The 24,301-nt window shown below is 38.5% G+C and overlaps 2 protein-coding genes across 15 annotated transcripts in view; one reads left to right on the top strand and one right to left on the bottom strand.

Moving 5' to 3' along the window:
- The first annotated feature begins 3,651 nt into the window (after positions 1–3,651).
- LOC129769234 (brachyurin-like) lies at positions 3,652–4,774 on the top strand. Its single transcript, XM_055771345.1, has 2 exons — positions 3,652–4,367; positions 4,427–4,774. The coding sequence occupies exons 1-2, from the start codon at positions 3,663–3,665 to the stop codon at positions 4,607–4,609; spliced, it is 888 nt and encodes a 295-aa protein (XP_055627320.1). The 5' UTR covers positions 3,652–3,662; the 3' UTR covers positions 4,610–4,774.
- A 9,307-nt stretch (positions 4,775–14,081) lies between these two features.
- Positions 14,082–24,301, bottom strand: part of LOC129771733 (hippocampus abundant transcript 1 protein) — a 112,967-nt gene continuing 102,747 nt past the window's right edge. For 13 of the 14 annotated variants that reach the window (XM_055775721.1, XM_055775707.1, XM_055775713.1 and 10 more), the window contains one exon: positions 14,082–15,640. In XM_055775721.1, coding sequence (XP_055631696.1) covers positions 15,546–15,640 — 95 coding nt within the window. In that variant the 3' untranslated portion in view covers positions 14,082–15,545. The remainder of the gene's footprint in view (positions 15,641–24,301) is intronic. The other variant, XM_055775716.1, reaches the window with a different exon arrangement.

Genomic DNA, 24,301 nt, shown 5'->3' with positions numbered 1-24,301 from the left:
CTCTCCTTCATTAGTCTAGGGCATTGATAAGACTAAAATACAATCGTGGGACACATGAGCAAGTTGCTTATTGTGGATAATGGAAATCCAACGTGCCCCACGATTTTATTTTAGTCTTATCAATGCCCTAGGTGTGATAACTGCAAACTCCTACTTGCCTATTTATTTTCTAGCTTTTAGTACACTATTATGTTTAATCACTATTAAACCGTTTAACTTAAAAAGTTTTTTTGCTTATTTTATTTTCTAGTTTTTAGTACATTATCTGTTTCATTAGAACATTTCTCTACAATAAAACCATTGTACTGTATTCTATCTGTCAAAAAATTTCATTTGATACCGATATTGAGTGGATTGCATAAAATACATGGTGTGTTCTCCAAGTCAAGTTCGTTCGTTTGATACGCATATCTCAATGAACCTTTTTTTTGAGATGATATGGAATCAGCTATTTTGTAGCGGCGGCCAAATTGGATTTTTCAAGATAAGCAGTTCTAAAATGACAGCAGAGATAAGGGTATTTTATAAATTTGGTCAGCTCCTATTGGTCAAATTTCTATTAATGTGAGACAACCCTACAGACATCTCGATTCCGGGGAATGAGAAAGCGGACTCGCTAGCTAAGGTGGGCGCTTTAGAAGGCACACTTTTTGAAAGGCAAATTGCTTATAATGAATTTTTCCACATTCCTCGTCAGTATACGCTCGTAAGTTGGCAGCGCATGTGGAGTGAAGATGAGTTCGGTCGTTGGTTACACACGATTATCCCTAAGGTCTCGACGAGTGCATGGTTCAAGGGATTGAATGTAGGTCGTGATTCCATTCGCGTGATATCTCGGCTTATGTCCAATCACTACAACCTAAACGCGCATCTCTATCGCATTGGGCTCGCAGCAAACGATCTTTGTGATTGTGGCGATGGCTACCCCGACATCGAGCATGTTGTCTGGTCGTGTACCCGGTTCCATGCTGCTCGCTCTCAGCTCTCTAGAGCACTGAGAGCAAAAGGCAGACAATCGGATATCCCCGTCCGGGATATCTTAGGTAGCCGGGATCCTGATCTTCTGCTTCATCTATACCTGTTCCTCAGAAACGCCGATGTCAACGTTTAATGATGTTTCCTTCGTTGTGTCCCCGTTTCATATCCCTCCTATCCGATCGATAAACTTTTACTTAGTCGCGGCAATACATACACACACTCTTTACAGACACACGGGCCAAAGGTTGTGCAGTCCACTGATCATTCAACGAGAGCCAAAGGTTGTACCGCTCATGACAACTCTACACGAACTGATGATTGCGCCGGCTAGTGACCATTCTATCCTGGATTCCTCGAGTCGAGAAAGACGCACCACGCTAGATATGGGGTACAGACTAGGGGGGCGTTGCTGATTAATGTCAGCTGCATCCCAATAGGAAGTATCCCGTGTCGGGCACACGTACAGAGCATCGAAGATTGCAACATACCAATTATGAGAACACTTGTAATACTAACCTCGAGCCAACCGCGAGTAATCGGTTACATATTACTAACATAGTTGTAAGACAAAAATTGTCAAAATATTGGACTCCCGGCCCCGTCAGGCTAACGCCACATGTGCCTTAATAAATATTTTGGAAAAAAAACCCTACAGACATACAAACATACATACGAACAGTTCAAGTTAAATAAAACCGTTTAATAAAGTAATTTGCTATTTTGTGATTGCGGCCATCTTGGATTTGGATTTTTTATGATCTACTGTGATCTACTTTTCAAGCCCTTTCATTTGATACCCATATTAATGAGGTTTTGAAAAAATATGTAGTCCGCCATTTTGCAGTGGCAGCCATCTTGGATTTACATTTATCATAAATAACCGTATTCTACTAATAAAACGCCCTTTCATTTGATACCCATATTGATGGGGTTTTAGAAAACCCATATTGATGAGGTTTTGAGAAAATATGTGATCCGCCATTTTGTAGTGGCCGCCATCTTGGATTTTCAAGATCATGAAATACGCAGTTTTATAATGACTACAGAGATAAAGGTGTTTTCCAAATTTCAGATCAATCGGTCAACAGGAAGGGGGTCAAATTTATATTAATGTAGGTCAGCGCTACAGACAAATATGTTACAAACATACAAACATACAAACATACAAACAGATTACAGGACAAGCTAAATAAAACCGTTTCAAAAAACACTACGCGCGCAGGTAACTAAATATCTCATAAATTATGTTTCAATCACTTCATATTAGTTCACTTTATTCAGCTGTGTAATGAAGTTGTAACCTCTTGAATTAAATTAGTCAATGAGTGTATTATCATTCAAGCTCCAACGAATTTCAGAACACAAATAAACTTGCAACCTAAATGCAAGCTTGTTATGTTTGTTTGGACTTGAATTTGATCATGGCTTTATTCGTTCTACTAAAATCTTAGTCGTTATTACAAAAAGTTTCCTCACGTAATACAACTTATACAGTATCATGAAAGTTTCAAATAATAACTTGTGTTAATTAATAGGGGTCGAATTTTAGGCCTCGTCGACCCCCAAAATCAATTTCCGTTTGTGTCGACTCCTTGAAAACCGAAATCGACCCCGAGGGGTCGACACTTTTAGAAACACTGGTCTAAAATAACAAATACTAACATGTACAGTGTTCAAAAACATAGTTAATCAGAGTTTTCTAGTAAAACTCGAAGGAGTGACGATCCTACCCCCCAGTTCCCCAACATGTAATTTGATCACATTTATTAAGCTAAACGCATTCCAATACAATTTTGCCGCTTAATCGACCGCTCAAAACGTAGTGCAGGCATCAAATTTGGTTGATAACATTGCTGACATTTTTCGTGTTGATAAAAACAGGGCGAATACTTCCTGGAGATTAGCATTTGATATACCCTCGAAAATGTATTGGGTTCTCTGGAAACTTCGTGCGGACACTAAAAATGATCAAACTGAGAGACTCTAAGCAACAAAAATCCTTGGTACACGACACGGGAATCAGGTCACTGGTGCAAATCACCAGTCAAGCCGAGTATTTGCTCGGAGATTTTAATTTCTTTTTTCGCTTTAACTCATATAGAACCTTTCCTTTTCCGGTAGCCGTGGAAAACGCCGAAAAAAACGCCGACTTCGTGTGAACCAAGCTTTGGCCGTTCCGTTCTTCATGTACAAAGCCTTTTTTCCTACCAGATCTACATTTCTCATAAAGTATCGAAGTCCAGAATATTTGAAACAATCGGCTTCTACAAAATTTCGATGCGATTCTGTAGGAGTTTTCGTCGAATGGTAACAGCACTATGATCGACAGAATCGTCGTTTCGAAACTTGTTTAACTGGGAGATGAAAACTCTGTAAAATGTCTGTCAAATGTAATCTGTTGGCAGATTCCCGTTTCCCATTTACACACCTAGTAAAATCTATGTTTTCGCAATTCCTACCTAATTGTGATCAAATTGATTAAGAATGGATGTAGAAAGATAGATTGAAAACAATGACCGCCAGTCATGAATCCATCAACTGGGATTATTTTTTTTTTGAAAAAAGATAAAATTAAATCTAAATTCGATATTATCAGCAGCTTTATCTCGCGATAACTTCCCATCCACTGGTATAAATACTTCGCCAAGGCAAACCCATATCCAGTCCAAAAAAAACAGCGAAAGATGAAGTGGGTTGTACTGGTGCTCTCGTTGGCCACTATCGCGACTTCCGCGAATGTCGATATCGACTGGAGTAAGGTTCGTCCAGCATGGCAGATGACAGGCCATTGGCTGCATCACTCATCGAGTAGTAATCCGAGTACCATGGTCGTCGGAGGAGAGGAGGCCTTTCCCGGACAATTCCCATATAAAGTTGCGGTGCTCAGTGAATTTTCCAACGGAATAGGTTTATGTGGCGGATCGATTCTATCGGAAAACAGTATACTGACTGCCGCACATTGTGTTAGTCTTCAAGAAAACGCCATTGGGGGCACGATTGTTATGGGAGCTCATAATTTAACGGATTCATCCGAGCCTAGTCAAGTGCGGATTCGATTTACAAGGGAGGAAATTTGTGTACATCCCGACTGGAACATGAATTTACTTCGCAATGATGTGGCTATTATTCGCCTGAAAAACAACATCCAATTTACCGATAGAATTCAGAAGATTAATTTGCCACCACCGACGACAGAATCGTTTGCCGGTCAAACTGGAACCGTGTCAGGCTTCGGTGTTTTCTCAGATGCCGAACGAGTAGCATCAGAGGTACCGCGTTTCGTGAGTAATCCGGTTATGGCAAACCCAGCGTGCAATATTCGTTTCTTCGGAGTGATTCAACCAGAGCATATTTGCAAGTCCGGTGCTGGAGGTCGTGGCGCCTGTAGTGTAAGTACAGTCATTATTCCAATAATTTCGATAAGTGACTCAACCACTGCTCTTTATAGGGAGATTCCGGAGGTCCAATGACTACTACATACAATGGAAGACACGTTCAAATTGGTGTCGTATCATTTGGACTAGCTCTCGGGTGCGAAAGAGGTTGGCCCTCCGTGTATGCACGTACTTCCTCGTATCTGAACTGGATCGATAGTGCAAAACAGCTTGGACAATGTATGGTTCTGAACTAAACGTTGAACTTCGACCATATTGATGATAAAATGGCAATCGGCACCATAACAACGCTTATGAGTTATTTCGAAAACTTGTCATGATAACGGCACATGGCACCAAAGAAAAACTTGTAATGGAAATCGATTGCAATCCAAATAAATATTTCAGCTCAGCTCACAAGAGTACAAATGAATTTATTTAAATAGATCAAACATTCCAGCAAATAATTTTTACGAACTAAGGTGCATTTCTTTCTGTATCGAAAAATTATTCTGTTAGGTAAACAAGCATACGACTTAGCAGGTCCAGATCATAATCGAAAAATTTAACCAGAATTCTTTCGTTAAAAGAGAAAATATGATCTTGGTTTCTCCAAACCAGAAAACCATAGACCAGTTCATATGTAACCAATGTACAAAAATATCCTAGAAATCGTTGTCAAAGATCAAGTATTGGAACACATAAAGCAAAATGGGATACTGCACCCAAACTAGCGTTGGCTGAAAACATTTCATCTTTGGCAGAAATAATGGGCCTGATCACGAACGTCACTTCACGGTGAAAACGAAGTGAATTGTATACAACGTTATTACGGCTGCCACCGTGTGTGTAGAATCCGGAAGAATTCATCCGTCGTGACAACTTTGATGAACTCGGTGTTATTATGAATACCACGACACTGTCACGTGACGGGGAAAAACAAGTATATTTGTCACTTGTGTTTTAGATGGTGAAAGCTAGTCACGCGGAATGAAGTAAGTTTTATTTCGGATTTATTTAGCTTTTTTTTGCTAACATTTTGAATCTTGTCTTGCTTTTTAAGAAAGAAAAGATAAACAAACAGCAATTTACCCGCACGGTGGGATTTTTAGAACGAAATCCTGACGTATCCAGAGGATGTAAATTTGTTTATTTGGACTCTATAAATGCGCTATGGGATGTAATTGAGGACTAAAAATGTAGCTCCCGTAAACCGATTGAAACATGGCGAAAGGTCTAATTTCGATTGTCCTAAATGAACAGAAATTTTTTGTTTCTATTTTGAGGATTAGACTAACAGAGAGTTGCAACCCCATAAAATGGCAGTGGATGCCACTGGCCCAAAACGATCATTATGATTGATTATGTATAATATTAATTTGTTGATATTTTGAATATAAAATAATAACTGTAATGTTTTTCCAACATTGCAGAGCTGGTTTGTGTAATTCAAACATTCGCAATTGGTGGACAATGCTCGAATCAGGATGATAGCTAAATCGAATAAGGCCATAGATCTGTTGTTTTCCGTAATAGATATTTTCAACGATATTGTTTTGAAGACATAATTTGAATGAAAGAATATTTAAGTTTCAAATAAGGAAAAAATGAATCTATCATTGCAAAGCTTTTAAATTGATATTTTTAAAATTATTCTCTAGTTCTTTTTCCATAATTTTAATATCCGTCTAAAGAAAATCTGAATCATTTTCTGCTTTTGGCAAATTCCTTGAAACTCATCAGATGTTTCATATGAAAATTATGCTTCTGACCGACGCCACTGACCAGTTTCTGTTTAAACAATTATATCAAACCTCATGTCACGTATATCAAATTACACGAGAATGGGAAGGATAAGAGGATTAAACTTCAGAATCCCATATGAGAGTAGCTCAGATTATACTGATCATGAGGTGGATAAATTCGGGTTTATTCTGAGATACAGAAGATATTAAAAGATATAAATTGTAGAAATGGTTCTTAAAAAAGGATTCTAACGTTAACCTATACTTCTTCTTCTTCTTGAATGGCGTTAACGTTCCCTTGTGGAACTTTTGCCGTCTCAACGTATGCATTAACTAGCGTCATTTATTAATACTTGGTCGAGATTTCTTAAGCCAAATAACACGCCTTGAATGTATTCCGAGGGGCAAGCTCTTGAATACGCATGACCACAGTGCAAGTCGAAGGAAATTTCTTTGACGAAAAATCCCCCGGCCAGAACGGGAATCGAACCCGAACACCCGGCATGATAATGTGAGACGCTAACCACTCGGCCACGGGTGCACTAACCTATACTAAATACTTCTCACTATTCAAACGAATAAGACAGAGCTGAGTACAGAAGTGTGCGAGATATCGATTATTAAACTCATGATAGTCATGCTTTATCTCCAGAGTAATTTATAGAAAGAAGAAATAAAATTACATTCTCATATGTTCAACAACTACATTATTGAAGAGCAACCAAGTATTCCTCCTCATCTTTGAACCAGCGTTTGATTCAGCAAACTAACGCAACTAGCAAATGATTCATGGATTGTGTCCGAATAGTTGGATTGAAATGCCGAATCATCGAGGTATAATCGCAAACTTGTCATTCTAAAACATACGTTCAATTAAATGGAATATTATCTCATAAACTTATTGATTTTACCTACACAAAGTTCAAACGTCCGAAATTATGCCACCAACATGTCTGTTATAAATGGGAATGAACTCTTTCACTTCACGGAGTTTATTTTTACACACAACTGTCCGTGACAATGATGATAGACACAAAAAGATTAAGTGAAGATGCCATTTCGTGTGCTGGAGGGTCAAATACGCAAATAATGAGTTGTTTTAAAAGCTTAAAAAAGCTTTGTATGTATGGGAGCAGACATCTCTTTCTTTTTTCGTTTTTCATCGCATTTGGGATTGTGCCAAAAAAAATCAATACGACGTCAATGGGGATATTACCAAGGCCGGCTGGAATAGAAACCTGTTTCGCACGACCGCGCTATCCATATTTGCTAGTGCTGTTGTATGAAAGCGTGATAATATTACACCTCATCATAAAATGATGTTAAAAAGTGTTTTCTAAGAGGATAAAGAAAGGCACGAACGAGAATATATATCTTTCTCTGTCTGGGCCGTGTATTTGGCAAACTATACGAAAAGTATTGATATGCTTGTCTCCTGTTTCGCTCGCTCATATTGGCTCAAGTATATCTATATATATTTCGTATATTGTCAATATATGGCAACACTTGAACATATCTTGTGCTGTACTTATCGCATCGGGTCATACTATATTTATTTGAAGACGACAATCTGTGCTACAAGTGTCGTTTTGACAGTGTTGTGATCAGGGTTGCCAACTGTTATTTTCAAAAATCAGGGAGAAAGAAAATAAAAATCAGGAGAAATCAGGATACTCATATTGTGTTGTCCGGATAGTTCGAACCGATTTTTGGAAACACAAACACATTATTTTCATACACAGACATACATTTATTGAAATTTATGTGCACAGTTTTTTTTCCACGATGTTTCACTATCTTTAACACAGCTAAAACAAATATTCACCAGAATATGTTTGCTTTCTCGTCGAAAACTGTTTTATTTAAAAAAAAAAAAGATATTTTATATGCTGTCCATAGTGTCAGAGTTCGTGTGCTTGAGAGAATTTCGCAGGGGCTTTAACCTGTGATAATCTAAAGGTGCAATATCCGGTTAATTAGCACATTCTAGCCAGACTCCATAATAAATTGAAGTGTTGTCAAAGAGCCATGAAGTTTGGCGTTGCTCTGATGGAATACGAGGGCTATCGCATTGACCAATTCTGGAAGTTTCTTTAGTTTGCTGCGAGCAGTAGTTGTGGGAATTTATCGACTGTTTGATTAGTAGAAGCTCATAATAGAGCTAAGAATAATGAATAAGTTCAGCTTCGAGATCAATTTTGAAAGATTAAGTAATTATTTTCATTCAAAATATAATGATTTGAAACTGCCTTTAGGCGAGATAATCTGATAAGGTATCTTTTTTTCACGCCAACTTCAAGGTTTAATAAATATCAACAGGATATCTCCGATAAAGTGAATCGCTTCGGAATATATAGATAATAGCCAAAAAAAGATTAAGCATTTTACAAGTGCGGACTATAGAGCTGTTTTATGTAGGCTGTTATGACAACTCTCATTTACAACTAGGAATACTTCGTATATTTATTACGGATATTCTAATAAAGTGAAACGTAAAAAATCAGGACAAATCAGGATCATTTCAGAAAAATCAGGGAAAATTGAGTGTTTATCAGGAAATCAGGGATCGTGTCAAAAAGTTAAGGGAAATCCTGAAAACTCAGGAAGGTTGGCATCTCTGGTTGTGATTGTCCTTTTCAGTCTCAAGTTATAGCGCGTCAAAGATGGAGTCCACCAAGCAAGAAATTCGCCATATTTTACGTTTTTACTACCTGCGAGGTAAACCTGCAACGAAGGCGGCCGAAAAAATTCGTGTAGTTTATGGACCCGATACTGTAACGATTCGCACAGCACAGCGTTGGTTTGATCGATTTCGTTCTGGTGTAGTGGCTGTGGAAGATACACCCCGTACTGGTAGGCCAACCGTCGTGGAAATCGATAAAATCGTTGAAATCATCCAAGTAGAACGACATGGGAGCACTCGCCCGATTGGCCAGGAACTGGGTATAGACCATAAAACCGTTTGGAACCATTTGCAGAAGATTGGATTCCAAAAAAATCTGGATGTATGGGTGCCACACGAGTTGACGCAAAAAATTTTTTAGACCGAATCAACGCCTGCGATGCACTGCTGAAACGGAACGAACTCGATCCATTTTTGAAGAAGATGGTGACTGGTGATGAAAAGTGGATCACGTACGACAACCTAAAGCGAAAGGAGTCATGTTCGAAGCGCGGTTAGCCGGCAAGGTTTTTCTGTGTGTTTGGTGGGATTGGAAGGGAATCATCCACTATAAGCTGCTCATCTATGGCCAGACCCTCAACTCGGTTCTCTACTTGACCGTTTGAAGCAGGCGATTGACAAGAAGCGGCCAGAAATTATCAATAGGGATGGTGTTGTTTTCCACCACGACAACGCTCGGCCTCACACATCTTTGATGACCCGCCAGAAGCTACGGGAGCTCGGATGGGATGTCCTATTGCACCCACCGTATAGTCCGGACCTGGCTCCAAGTGATTATCATCTCTTCCGGTCCATGCAAAACGCTCTTGGTGATACTAAGTTGGCCTCAAAAGCTGCTTGCGAAAACTCGCTGTCTGAGTTTTTTTTTAAATAAGGAGGGGGGGTTTATAAGGGGAGGATTATGAAGTTACCTTCTAAATGGCAACAAGTTTGCGAACAAAACGGCGCTTATTTGACTTAAATTGGATAATTTTAAGTATGTTAAATAAAGCGTCAAATTTCGACCAGAAATACGACATTTCTTTTTCCCCAACCCTATATAACTTATGTTCATGACATCGATAATTGCCTTTCGAGACATTACACGCTACGTCAACTTGCAGATGATGGAGTGGTTTCCATTAGGAGATCCTCATCCGCCGATCTGCAAAGACCATTACAGGATACTTTGGACAATTTGTCCACATGAGCTGGGTATCGAATTCTCTACGGAGAAAACAGAGATGGTAGTTTTTTCTAAAAAGCACAAACCCGCAAAATTTCCGCTTCATTTTTTCGGCAAAACAATAACCCACTCTATGAATTTCAAATATCTTGGTGTCTATTTCGATTCTAGATGTACCTGGGGGAGACATATTGCGTATCTGAAACAGAAATGTCTACAGAGAATCAACTGCCTCAAGACAATAACTGGAACATGGTGGGGTTCCCATCCAGGAGACCTCGTAAGTTTCTACAAAACAACGATATTATCGGTCCTCGAGTACGGTAGTTTTTGCTTCCGAACGGCAGCTAAGACTCATATTTTTAAGATGGAGCGAATACAATATCGTTGCTTGCGTATTGCTTTAGGTTGCATGCAATCGACTCATACGATGAGTCTTGAGGTTCTGGCTGGAGTACTTTTTCTGCCTCTTCGATTTATAGAATTATCACATAGATATCTCATTCGCTGTAAGATTATGAATCCATTGGTAATTGATAGTTTCGAAGAACTTATTCAATTGAATCCAGAGTCAAGGTTCACCACCTTATATGTTGAGTTCCGTACACAAGGATTGCAACCTTCGTCAAGCATCATAAACCATGACTGTCTATCGTTCTTCTGTGATTCCGCTGTAAATTTCAATTTAACCATGCATGAAGAAATACGCGATATTCCAGAACATACACGTTTTGTGTTTATCCCACGGATGTTTTCGTCGAAATTTTGCGAAGTAAGTTCTAATAGTCGGCCTGATTCTACGCGGCGTGTGAGGTGAGATGACAATTGTCACATCACCATCACGCAACTCTCCTCACTCTATTCCTACAGTCGTTTCGGATGCCGTGAGAGGTTCATTTGATGTATGTGAGAGGATGAACAGCAAGTGACAAGGCGTTCATTCTGCTGGTTGCCAAATCTGATCAAAGATGCCACATTCGCACATGTGTTCACGAATTTGTAGACATTTAACTTTTATCACAACCTTTTATTCCTGCTGCAGGCTATTTAAAATAGTGACAAAACATTATTGATTCCATATGATAAACGAAGCTGGTCAGTATGTCAGACATTAGCACATATTTACAAATATTTCAAATTTTTATCGCATATATTTGAGAAAAAACATCTGGCATCCCAGAATTTTATTTGTTTCGCTCAGAGAGGTCAGATATTTGTTTTGCTGCAGTCAGTACCGTATCTATAGATCTGATTTAACCTGGCCTGTTGTTAGTGTATCAGGACATTCTGCCGAATTTGCAGGTATTTGATTTAGATTTGGTGAAACAGTTGATTGCATCCTGTAAAGTTTAGCATTTTTGTTTGTTTTGGTCGTAGTTGCTGCTGCTCTCTGCACTCTCAGTGTTAAATTGTTGCTCTGGCTCCGGCTCGGGCATATACCACGGCTTCTGAAATGGATATGCAGTTCGGTGACGATGACTCGCGGATAGATAGATGAAACACAAGATCCATGTGATAGATACATTTTAGAGAAAATAAATAGATTTCATGAAATGAAAATAATTTCGGTGTGCTTATTCGTCCAATTGAGGAATAACAGACTCACTACCGCTTTCACAACAAAAAAAACAAACTACTTGCAATTTGTCTCTCGTACTGTGAAAATTGAAGATAAATTGAATTTATTGATACATATAATACCATTACTATCGATTCTATACGACCCAAAAAACACTTATTATTCCTCTTCAATTTTTCATTTGTTTTCATGCACTGTCGACACCTCAAGACATGTCGACGATTGTCACCTAGAAATCCCAGTTCATGTGACAATCGTCACGTATATTTGAGAGCGGGAATAAAGTGAGAGTTCATTCAAGTGAGATTTCTCACGGCATACGCCTGGTGGAATCGCGTGACATAAGTGACAATTGTCATCTCACCTCACACGCCACGCAGAATAAGGCCGAGTATGTTTTTTACTGACGGATCATACATTAATGGCTGCACTGGTTTTGGCATATTTAATGAAAACTTCGGTGTCTATTATAGATTGAGAAATCCATGCCCGGTGTACGTTGCAGAAATGGCTGCAATCTATCACGCTTTGGAGAAAATTGAATCCTTAACGATTGATCACTATTTTATCCATTCAGATAGCCTCAGCTCAATAGAAGCTATTCGTTCGATAAAACCTATAAGAGCCTCATGTTATTTCCTTATAAGAATAATACAGCTCTTGGATAGACTAGTGGAAAAATCTTATAGGATTGCATTAGCCTGGGTCCCAGGGCATTGCTCCATTACAGGTAACGAGAAAGCGGACTCGTTAGCAAAGCTCGGGGCCTTAGAAGGCACCATTTTTGAGCGACAAATAACCTATCATGATTTTCTTGTACTCCTCGTAGTTATGTACTCTCCAATTGGCAACACAATTGGAGTGAAGATAAAATGGGTCGCTGGTTACATACAATTATTCCCAAGGTATCGACAAACACATGGTTCAAGGGATTGAATGTAGGTCGGGATTTCATTCGCGTGATGTCCCGCCTCATGTCTAATCATTACTTGTTAGATGTACATGCAATGGGATCGTTGACAGTAATATACGCGTTTGTGGTGATGGTTATCATGACATCGAGCATGTGGTCTGGTCCTGTATAAACTTTCATTCCGCCAGGGCTCATCTTTCGGATTCACTCAGGGCACTTGGGAGGCAATCTGACTTACCGGTTAGAGACATCTTAGCCAGTCGCGACCTCAACCTTATGCTTTCTCTTTACCAATTTCTCAACAGAAATGATATCTCTGTTTGATTCCTTCCCTCCTCATCAAACGAAACTACCCCACTCGATCCATCCTAGTCCTAAATCCTAATCCTGTCCAATTAATCTAGTGTTAGATTATGTTATTATTAAATTGTTAGTCTTAATTATATAGAAAATAAGTTATATTTTAAGGTGAAATTTGACTCTGTAAACGTTAAATAATAAGTAATTGATCTGATTAATAATCGTTTTTGGAAAAAAAAAAAATCAAATATATGTAAGAAACAAAACAATGTTCAAAATACTCACTGTTTCATAATGTTAAGAGCCAACTTGCCAACTGTTTGCTTTTTAATAGATGATAATTGTATTGTGATTTATTTCCATTATTTAAGCGGCAAACAGCTGAAGCAATTTACTGAAGACAGCGTGGTTTAGGTGGATAGGATAGGGCAATTGAATATAAACACAAATAACAACGTCACAATTCGAAATGTAGTAATGGAAACTCAGCTATCGCGCACACTACACTCGCAAACTCCGCCATCTGCACTATCTATATTTCCTGCTCATGGCATTGAACTAAAGAATAGTAATTATCGAGCTGTCAAGACTGTGATAAAATTTACTTAATGTATGTTTTGCAACCTAGGCTGTTCACTTTCACTCTTCTACCTACGATTCCGTTAGCTTCCATGACACCGCCCACCGAAAATCCAGTCTTTCAGGAAAGAACAACAACAATCATAGAATGTAAGTTTTCATGTAATTCATGTATGAAAGATATTTAACTTCTTCTATCTTCCTTATGATTCGAGACCGCAAATTTTAAAACACGTTCGGATTGAATGACACGGCCACTTATCGTACTTCCTGCAATGTTCCTTTCTTATTGATTTATTTTCACTTCAAATCGTTTGTTTATAATTTATTGGTTGACGCTCCTTCTCGCTAAATAAACTCTCAACATATTTTATCTCTGTGTTACACATTCATTCGCATCTTTACTCTTTACAATTATTCACCTAGCGTGTTGTAACTTTTTGCTGGAATTTCTCTTTCAACTTTTTTGTTGTTGTGATAACTGTGATTGTTAGCTCCAAAAGTCTAGTTTCGTGTTTTTTTTTTGCTTTTTGTTATTAAAAAAAGTTAAACTCCGTCATGGTTGTTCACTTGTTTTATCCTGAAAATCATGCTTTTAGTTTTGCTTTTTGTTGACAAAAATACTTCAAACAAGGTAATTTTTAAACTTTTGCATTGTTCAGCACACTGTCTGCGTGATGTGCCATGGCTCCTAGCGCGTCGAACGTAGTTTGAATTTGGTTTCGAAAAAGTGTATGTCGTGGTCGGAATAAAAATGCCAATTCATTTAAATTTATGAACATTTGTTTTTTTTATTTCATATGTCTGTTTTGCTTCGTCTACTTTAATCGTTCTCACTATACAAATAGAGGATTATTATTTCATTCAGCTGCTTAGTTTATACACTAGTGTTTTCTTTTATAATTATTAGGTTCTGCTTTGTAATGCTATGTAATCTTTGGACTGACCTTCATCTCGACACTGTGCCCGTTGTGATTATTGCGCACCCAACTTCCTTTTGTCAAGGGGTGGATACATTTCAGCAAATGTGAAACCAGTGCCAGATACTATTGAATCGATTAATTGTTCCCGAAAAAAACTAACGTATCGAATAATCCAGACGTGTCACAATTTCACATGATACAAACCTATTCTCGGTGACTACTTCCAAGCGGGGAAAAACTTCGTAACGAACGGTAAATGTGACGATATATGTATCTAAACTTTCTAAATTTAATCAAGTCGAGCAATTAATCCAAAAAAACCGTTCTGATTGACTTCCTCCAAGACGGATTAACCTGAGGTAGAGCCTTCTTTGAAAACGAAAAAACATAAAACATTCTTCTCCCAAACACTTCTTCACCGCTACTCATTCCACCAACGAGGATTGTACGAGCCTCCAATTGTTTAGCGTTTACAGATACTCATTCAGTATTTTTTTAACAACTATGGTTTTGCAGCGATCTTTTCTCTTTTCCATACTGAACTTACTTCCAGCCATTTCCTACAAAATTTCCTTACTGTACTACTATCACTCTTTGATTATAGGTAATAACAACTCATTCGTCGTCTCGCCTATCGGTAGATATCATCTTTAACCCCTCCCCGTAAACTTTGCGTATCGAACAACTGCTGGCTTAACCTTTTCTCTACGCTATTAAGTATACTCTAAAATTCGCCCAACTTGCCACCAAATACCATGAACCTGTTTGCCGCAACAACACAAAATTTCGCTGACTAGATTAATGGCATTTTCCTCTCTGTTTTTTTATCTTTACTTGTTTTAGTATCCCGGCCCCAAACGCATGCCAATTATGTTTATCGTTGCTACGAAGGGGAGGTCGACGCAGACACTAAAAGTGCTGCCGCTCAACATAATTTTAATTTGTTTTTAAAGCTAAATATTCTTCGATCCACTCATCTCTCGTAGTTACTATTTCATCCGCCGGCTCAAACAGAAAACAATTTGATTCGGCACACAAAATGCGGGATGAAGCGAAGCAGGAATGAGCTTTCCACCGGAAATAACAGACGTTTGTTTTCACGTAAAACTTTAAATATTTATCTATGTTATAAAAAAAAAAACTTTCGCTTTTCTCAATAAATTACGGTTAAATGGTGACTGTTTTTCGCGAATGCACGGAAATACACAAAACCGAAAGGTGATTAAACGATAACTAATCGCATCTTACGCGAGGGGGTGTTACTGTTGTTGTTGTTGCTGTTGTGATCGATCTTTTACAGGAAAAACTATAGCTGAGCGGAGTCCTGATGCATTAGGGGTGACAGCGGGCCCGCTACTTTCCGTCCTCGCTCGTACTCGTAGTCTATGTCCACTGATAGTCCTGCAAGAAGACAAAAAGGACGACGGAAATTGGGTTTAGCAAACTTTGGATGGCCAAAATGGGACGTGGTAGGATGTGATGTGTTGTGTGGGAACGGAATTATTCCTGGAGATTGGCGATTGATTTCGCTTTCAGCAGTGGTCTCTAGCGGTGTTATTTGTAGCTATCTACCGAAGATAGAAGCTGTAGTAGTGAGTTTTCCAAGTAGGTTAGGTTGTTATTAATAGCGAATTCGTTTTTGTTCAGTTTCAACCCCAGTGCAGCACTAACTGCTGTCAAAACGTTTTTTATTCACTCAGTTTCGCACTAGTTCGCCCCGAAAACTGTTAGTTTCGCACTGAGATGTTTCACGGGTTGGCACTCGGGTTCACCAATACAACTATACTGAACTGTCAAGTTCCGAATATTATTTTGGAAAATCTAAAAATAAAGACTATGAAAATGGAAAACCTGCTGCTTTTGCTTTTGTATTATTGGAAGCGTAATCCAATTCGGATTCTGATTTTGAAGAGTATATTCGAGTAGACGGCATTAAGCTACGTGTGCTTTCATTGGGAGGTGAAAATAATGATGGATATTCAGGTGGAATAAATTTCAAAATCAAAATTATGAATGAAAATTTACTTTAACGTATCGAATATTTATTTTATGTGATTAAATAAGAGGATTTTTCCGATATCGCAGAAACATATTGAACGAAAACTGTGTCTAATGATGATTTTATATTATAATAGCAATTATTTGTGGAACAAACAGGAAATGCATCGACAAATGGTTAAGTGAGTGTCAGAACTACATGTGTTAGGTAATCGAACAATATGAAGTACAAATTTTCATTCAAACTTTTATATGTTTACACTGCACTTGGCCCTTCTGATCTGATGGAGAACAATTTACCTCCCAAGCACTAATATCACCACCAGACGTCGACACTGTACATTTGCCGTCGTAAATATAAACAAATCAGACTATATAACGTACAACAACAAACCAACGCATTCGTGAAACTGAAAACGTTTTTTTATTACAGAGTCAGTTTGGCACTGACTCAGTTTTAAAAACGAATTCGCTATAAGTTATGGGAGAATTGATACCGAATTCGTTTTGGCCCGTGAGTACAATACATCAGAACGTGACCAAAACGTGTACGATATAGATGAATTGGCAGTTAGTGTAAATTAGCTTCTAATGAATAACGTATGAAAATGATCGACAGAATAGTGATAGGTTAAGTATATTTATGTATCCATGATTAGAGGTTATTGAGATTACAGACGATCCAGAACAGGGATGGTCAAAAATCACATTCAACGATCAATGAATAAGTATATCCCTCTAGTCGGATGCTTTTAAATCACCCCCAGCAGGCGATGCTCTTTTATTCTTCATATGTACACAGAGAGAATACTTGGAACGGTGAGCTACCAAGATCTCAAAAAAAGGAATATGAAAACGGTGTCCCCACTGCTTGCACTCTCTAAGCATTACTTCTACTACTCAAGTTTTATCGTGAGTGCTAGCCACAAACGATTAATCCCATTCCATAGAGCGGATGATGAGTTCTTGATCGGAAAGTGTAACAAGAGACGATCAACTGAAATCTTACGACACTCATCGAGGGATTTTTAATTCTCTCTATTGCACAGACCGCAGTGAGTGGCTGACTCAGTCTCGTGTCGATTTTATTTTGCTGTCGTCTCCCGCTCGATAAACAGCAGACGGGTAATGGATGCAATTGATTAATTTTATTACCAGCAGATTTGGGCGAATCTCATCCTGCCCAAAATCGTTTTTTAGATTCCAATAATTCTGAACATTCACATTTCTCTCCAAATAATTTTTCCAATAGCAATTCAATTAGTGACTTCACAAAACACCTTCCGAATTCGATTGAATTTCAGACCCTTTTTTATTTTGTAGATAAAACGGATCACATATTTGATTAATTCAATTCTGTGTGGTTACGTTCTTCGTTGCGAATAAATGTAATGAATTAGTATGGACGTATGTTATTCATATATCGTGGACTTCCGACATATGTGGCAGTAGATTTATCGAACGACTAATGTTTTTTTTTATATCCCTTCAAACTTGTTGCATCTCTCAAGTGTACATACTGCTTTGACCGCAGATTTGCATGGTTGAATCTGGTTAATTTCAGGTATTCAGTCTTCATATTGTCGAATGAATACTGTTGGAACAATAGGTATCGCAGCAAATGATTATCAACATTCTACCTTATCATCAAACGGTATGCGAAGAATTTCAGTGAACTGACGGCATTGGAATATATGCTTTGTGAGGAATACACAATTATTATCAGAGCGAATAAACGTCCGACTGGAAGTCATGAACATTAATTCAATGTGCCCAAGATAAATTTATCCTTTGAAGGTCATTAACCTTTCTAAAGATGATCAGATGGAATATATTCCAATGTCGTCTAGCATAACCTGTCCAACACCTTATGATCGTTTTTGCTATTATTCTGATGTTTCATAACACGGCACTCTATTGATTATTCGCCGAAAATGAATAAAAAATATCCTTGAAGTTAGCCTACGGTTTTAGTAGCAGTGCAATGAGCCAGTCTCAGGATAAGAAAACATTAAAAAATAAAGCTTTTTTTTTGAATGAATCAATAGTAAAACAAAACGTCAAAAAAATTCTCAGCTTTGTGATAGCAGATAATCATAATCCATTTGAGTTGTATGAGTATTCCCCCCACAAACTGTGGATAGTCTATCTGCATACAAATTATGTAGAGTTCCACAATCCAAAAAAATTATGAGCAAATATTTACGTGCTTACACAAAAAAACACATGTTGACATATTTGCGCTAATTTATGTTTTTTGATTAATTCAAGGTAATCAAGGTCTTTTCTAGCCACCAGTTTACTCGGGCCCGAAAAAAGAAGTCTGTATTTGGGCTGGCGGAAAAATATATCTCGCAAGACCACGTGTTCGATGTCGTAATAGCCTTGGCCAATAACGCATTTACATTAACTCATAAAATTAGTGATTTGAGGGGGATTATTATTTGTAGTCTCTTGTAGATTCATTTAAACACCATCTGAGAAATCCTCTGTGAAACATGAAACATTAGAGTCGTCCTATCTGCTGTAGCGCATTTTTTTTATTTTACCCAGTTTCATCGGAGTAAACGCGCTCGGAAAAGAAAATTGAACGCCCGGACGAGAGAGCGAGAATCGTAAAGCGTACGTCATAGAGACACTCATTCCCATGGAGCAAATTCTTGTTAGGAGTTGAAAACAAAACGAGGAAGGAGAGTAACTCAATTATTCGAACTAGTTTCAGTCTAGCAATGCTTTGGTCAACTCAGAGTTACCAAGAGAAAATCATTTGGTTATGATGGGTGAGGATTAATAGTTAGTCGCAGTTTGCACAGATTGCGATCTGTGCAGTTTGCGATTAATCGTAAATCACATCATGCTCCCTTGTTTTCCATCCTTGATCCAGAACATACGTATGCATATGTAACGTAACGTCATATAATTGTCGTAGTGATCCTCGAATTGTTCAATCGGTAAATGTCATTATGTAAATCAAATCAAGCGTCGGTACGATCACTATCACTACCAATCCGAGCAATATTTCGTATTTTGTAAATCGAGAGATTCTTATCGAGTCAAGTTTTTCCTCGAACTTCATGTGTTGTAGAAGCGTACATACTTTTAAGCGTTTCTGGAATGTTTCCTGAAGCAAAACTGCATACCAAACCAAACTACAGTAGAACCCCGATTATCCGCGGAATAGTCGGCCTAGCTCACCGCGAATAACGAAAATCGCGGATTACGCAATAAAGGACTTAAAATGAGTTCCAAACTCCAAAAAAAAAAGGTATTTAAGCATGAAAGCTAAGGTGGCAGCGAAAATGGTCATGTCAAGTTCAAAAACCGGTTGCAATGGATGTATGGAAAAAAAAATTATCATTGAACTGAATTTGAATTTCAAAAACCGACGATGTACATTTTGTTTATTGGCCCAAAAAAATGATCTGTGCAAAATTTCAGCTCAATCGGACATGATTTAGGGGTGCCTCAAAGCGCTCAAAGTTCCGATCTTTTTATCCTCGAAAATATAAGTAAAGGAAAAAAAAGGAAATTAGAAAAATCGAAAAAAAAATTCGATGCCAAATGACTTAAAACTGCATAAAACATCGATATCTGGTGTCATCTCGAAAAAAAATCATCATTTCGTAGCAAGTTTCGAAAGAAAAATCGAAATAACTATTTTTATTGGCACCCAAAACCATACTTTTCGTTTCGTATTCCGAAACGTCCCGGAGCGCCGAGTTTTGACAAAAAAAAAATTTCGAGATGATACTATGCTTCCAATAAGATTTTCTCTTGTTTTGTAACTTGGAGTTGTGTCCAATAAGAGCACATAGGTGAAAAAATATACGGGGTTCAATATGTATTTTTTTTTTCTTCTGCCGCTTCGATATGCTTTTGATTTCCGAGTTTTCGTTTCGTCAAGTGGTCGATAGTTCGTATTCACATAATCACATCACTTACCACAGTGAATCCTGAATTTCATAACCCCACCCACTAACAACTACCCCTTCCTTGATAAACGCTAGGGAACCACGCTATAGAGGCGACCCTTCTGGCCTTCGGGCGGCGAATATCATATTAACATTCCTTCCCTTCCACTGGTGACTGTAAGGACGTGGCCGGCGTCGTTATTGACCATTTAAAGCGCGAATCACCGAAAATTGCACAACGAGAATGATTTGCTAGTCCCAAGCGTCATTCTGTGTGTTCTTTGTGCAATTTGGTTGATTCAGGTCAATCACGGAGAGCAACTACGAATTGTACAGTCTACCCAAGCTCAAGCTCAAAAAAATTTCGAGATGATACTAGATCTCGACGATTTATGCAATTTTAAGACATTTGGTATCAAATTTTTTTTTCCCTTGAGTCATTTTTCAATTTTCAAAAAACTCAAACTTTGACCGCTTTGCGCCACTCTCCCTTAAGTACGATTGATTTGAAATTTGGCATAAGGTGTTTTTTCGAGGTGGTGAACATTTTGTATAGGGTAACTTTTTGAAATTTTAGTGTTGATTTATTCCCATACATTCATTAGCACCCTAATCTACACTCACTACGAAACCAACAAAAGGTTGTCCTTAAAGCGGAGTTCTATCTTCTCTTATGTGGTCTCTAATTGTCGATGATCTTCTTAATAATTAGGATACAAGATCATGATGATATACCTTATGATCAGAATGTACCGGTACTTTTTAAATAAAACAAAATAGAGTTGTGGTAAAACAAACGAGCTGGGAACGCTTTGATCGTGTTAGACAAAATTCAGAGACGTGTAATCAACCGAATCCGCCGCGCCAGCGACGCTACGACGAAACCTACGACCTGGCGTTTCAGTAGTAGAAACGGAAGTGTAGGTTGGTATTTCGCGCAAGCAACAGGTGAACGGACACCAACCCCTGACCTCTATGAGATCCATCGGGAGATTGGCAACAAAGTCATCGATAAGGACGGGCTGCGGAGCGAGCTCTACTAACCTGGAAGAGGAACACTTGTTAGAGCACTGTACTGGGTTATTTCCAGAGTCTCTTCCCTACAAGAAGGGCGACAAACTGTAACTGCCAGATTACTCTTATCAACGCCCTGGATGCGCTCTGGCGTAGTGGTAAAATCCGTACCTCTCACGCTTAAGGTCACGATTTCAATTCTTGCTCCCGACATTTTTTCGAAATGGAAGTAAATTGACGAATCAGCCAAAAGTGTTGTAAATAACTATAATACGGGAAAAAATGGGAGGATTATATCTATGATATAACCGAAAGCTTGACGTGGGACTACCGTTGGCTTAGTAATCATTTGTTTGTATTGATTAAATTGTTGATTGAATGAAACAATTTTCAAATTCAATTGAATTCAACATGTTTGCTGTGTAAGTAAAGAAATTGAACAAACGCCATGTAATGTAAGGCACCTCAGTTTTGAGGACTGTGCTAGGGAACACATGTCGAACGATTAACCGACGTCTCTTATTCCGATTAGACGCAGTCCCACGTCAAAAATTATCAACGCCCAAAAAAAAATCAGTACCAAATCCTATACGTGAGTACACGAGAACGAGTACATCTTCCCGGATTCCCTATCCAAGCGATCAAGGCTATCATGAATTTTGAGATAGGCTAGATGATGGTCTTTCGTGCTTGCTGTTTGACAGCTTTATGAAGATGTGATACGGAGACCAATACAAGTGGTACAATTTTCCTAACAATGGTCCATTCTCTACTCTCAAAATAATATTTTAGCAAATTTTTTGACATCCTCTTACATTACATTGTGACAGGTGATGAAAAAAGAACTAAATATATCAACCCAATAAAAATAAACCATGGGAACTGTCCGGTCTTACGGTCAAATAATCACGAAGAGAAAGTTATCCTGTAGCTTACTTCAGGGTGTCGAGATTTGGAGGAACCAAGTCAGTGTTATTTATCGTAGGATTTCGGAAGCGGACGAAACCATCACTGGGGAACGATATCGAATCCCATTGTTGCAATTTAGCCGAGCACTGCGCGAAAAACGATCGCAATAGTAGCAGCATAACGACGCAGGTTGCATTCGAGTACTAGGCACACATGATGAAGTGGTGTATTTGGCACTTCGGAAAATGCTTCTTTGAAATATCTTCATCGTCTTCAAATCGAACGATATTCGCAGAATGCATCAGGAAAATAACATTGTTGACGAGATTGCTTAGATTTTATGGAGAAGGTCACATTACTCATATCAATCTTTCGAGAGAACTCGGAGATAGTTGCGAAAATTTAAGATTTAAATGGCACCAAACTGCGACAATAATCAGAATACGGCAACAAAAACCATTGCACGGACGTGTTATATACTCAAATGTTGACGAAATCACACTACTATGTCTTATATGCAAGACATATGTGAAGGCGAATTTCAAGCAGTTTTTTTTTTTATCTCATTTATTTATTTATTAGGCTCATTAGCATTTTAGCTGTAACAAAGCCGGGTTTTAATCGTGTACATGTACATATGTTTATGTTTCTATAAATTGTAAATTACACAGTAGTTAGTAGTAGCCATTTAGGCGTTAAGTTTTCTGTTCCATTACATTATGGTAAATTACACAGTAGTAGCCATTTAGGCGTAAGGGTATTCTTTCTGTTCATCCATTGTTCAGCAGACCGGACAGCGGAGACAGTTGATATTGATCATTGTTGAGTTATTTATAGAACAGCAGCCCGATGTGTCTTGCAGAGCAGAGCAGTTGTATGGATGAATCGATCTTATTTCGACCGTGGATCGTTCTCCATCGCTGATGATGGTTGCGTGGACGTAGTTATTCTATAAGAACACAAAGATGGTCAATTGAGGGCCCTGAGTTTGAACTCACGATCGATCGCTTGGTAAGCGAACGCGTAACCAAGTGGCTACGAAGACCCCCAATTTCAAGCAGTTAAAAAAGACAAATTTCATGTACCTCAGAAAACAGAAATTATCGAGGTTCGGTGAGAAATTCGTGATTAGGCAAACGAATCGTTCATGTAGATGTCGCCGCATATCTTTCGAGACAACGAATACCACGAAAGTACAGGTGTTTATGAAATAATGTCCCCAAAAGCGATTCCTTCCACTCCTACAGGAGTCCTGGAGCTTGGATTCATGCCATTGCGCAAAGTACGTCCTGATTAAAGGCGAATAATATAGATTTCAAAAAAATTTCATTCTTCAAATACACCAGAACTACAATCGATTGATAAGTACAGGGCCATTGAAATTGAACGCTTAAAAAGCGAATTTAAACATTCAAAAATGGAACAAATTGCTGCCCAAACTCTGAAAATATTATTGATCATGCACCGTTCCCAATTGATATGACTTCTGTAGACTCATCAAATTTCAAATGACCAATTCTAAGTTTTTGTTTTTTGGATTTGTACGGCTCTGAAAATCCTGCACTCAACAGATCACAAAATCCATCTAATCACCAAAAAATTCAATTAGACCATTTCAAATTTGCATATATCTCTTGCATTACAAAAAAGGACCAATTTTATCAATTGTTCATGCGTTCACCTTAACACCTGGGGACAACGCTACCAGATGAACTGCGGAAGTTATGATGAAAACAGTAAAGCATCTGCGCTCCATGGTGTGTGCGTACTAGGAACTTCATCCCGTTGCGAAGAAAGTGGACATCGTCAAGAACTTTGAGTCCGCTGAATACGCCCATCCCGGTATCTTTTTCATCCTTACACTTCTGGAGAGAAACGAGAGCATTGATCGAAAGTCTGGAAAGTCTATGCGATCGTAAACTGCAGCTGAAGCTAAAGCAGAAGACGGAGGGAAAGGTTGCTACATCTTTCCGGGTTTTGGCTCGGAAGGTCGGACCAACATGCTAGACAGAGAAGAATACCTAGCGGAGATGGACATTATTATGCGGAAAAATAAGTCAAGACCGGCCGTTTTGGAACAGCAAACATGGACGACGAGACCTATTGAACGCTGGATGGCAACGACTGGCAGGGAACTAGCTACCTTACGTTCCCAGCCATGGAGGAAAGTTCAAAATTTACAGCACATAGTGCCTGCCGGAAGTTACCTCTTCCATCCAAAAATTTTATC

Source organism: Toxorhynchites rutilus, chromosome 2 (assembly GCF_029784135.1).
Source record: "Toxorhynchites rutilus septentrionalis strain SRP chromosome 2, ASM2978413v1, whole genome shotgun sequence".
In the NCBI taxonomy this organism is placed as follows: domain Eukaryota; kingdom Metazoa; phylum Arthropoda; class Insecta; order Diptera; family Culicidae; genus Toxorhynchites; species Toxorhynchites rutilus.
Note: the sequence above shows the minus strand (reverse complement) of the source record. Positions and strands in the feature narration are given on the sequence as shown.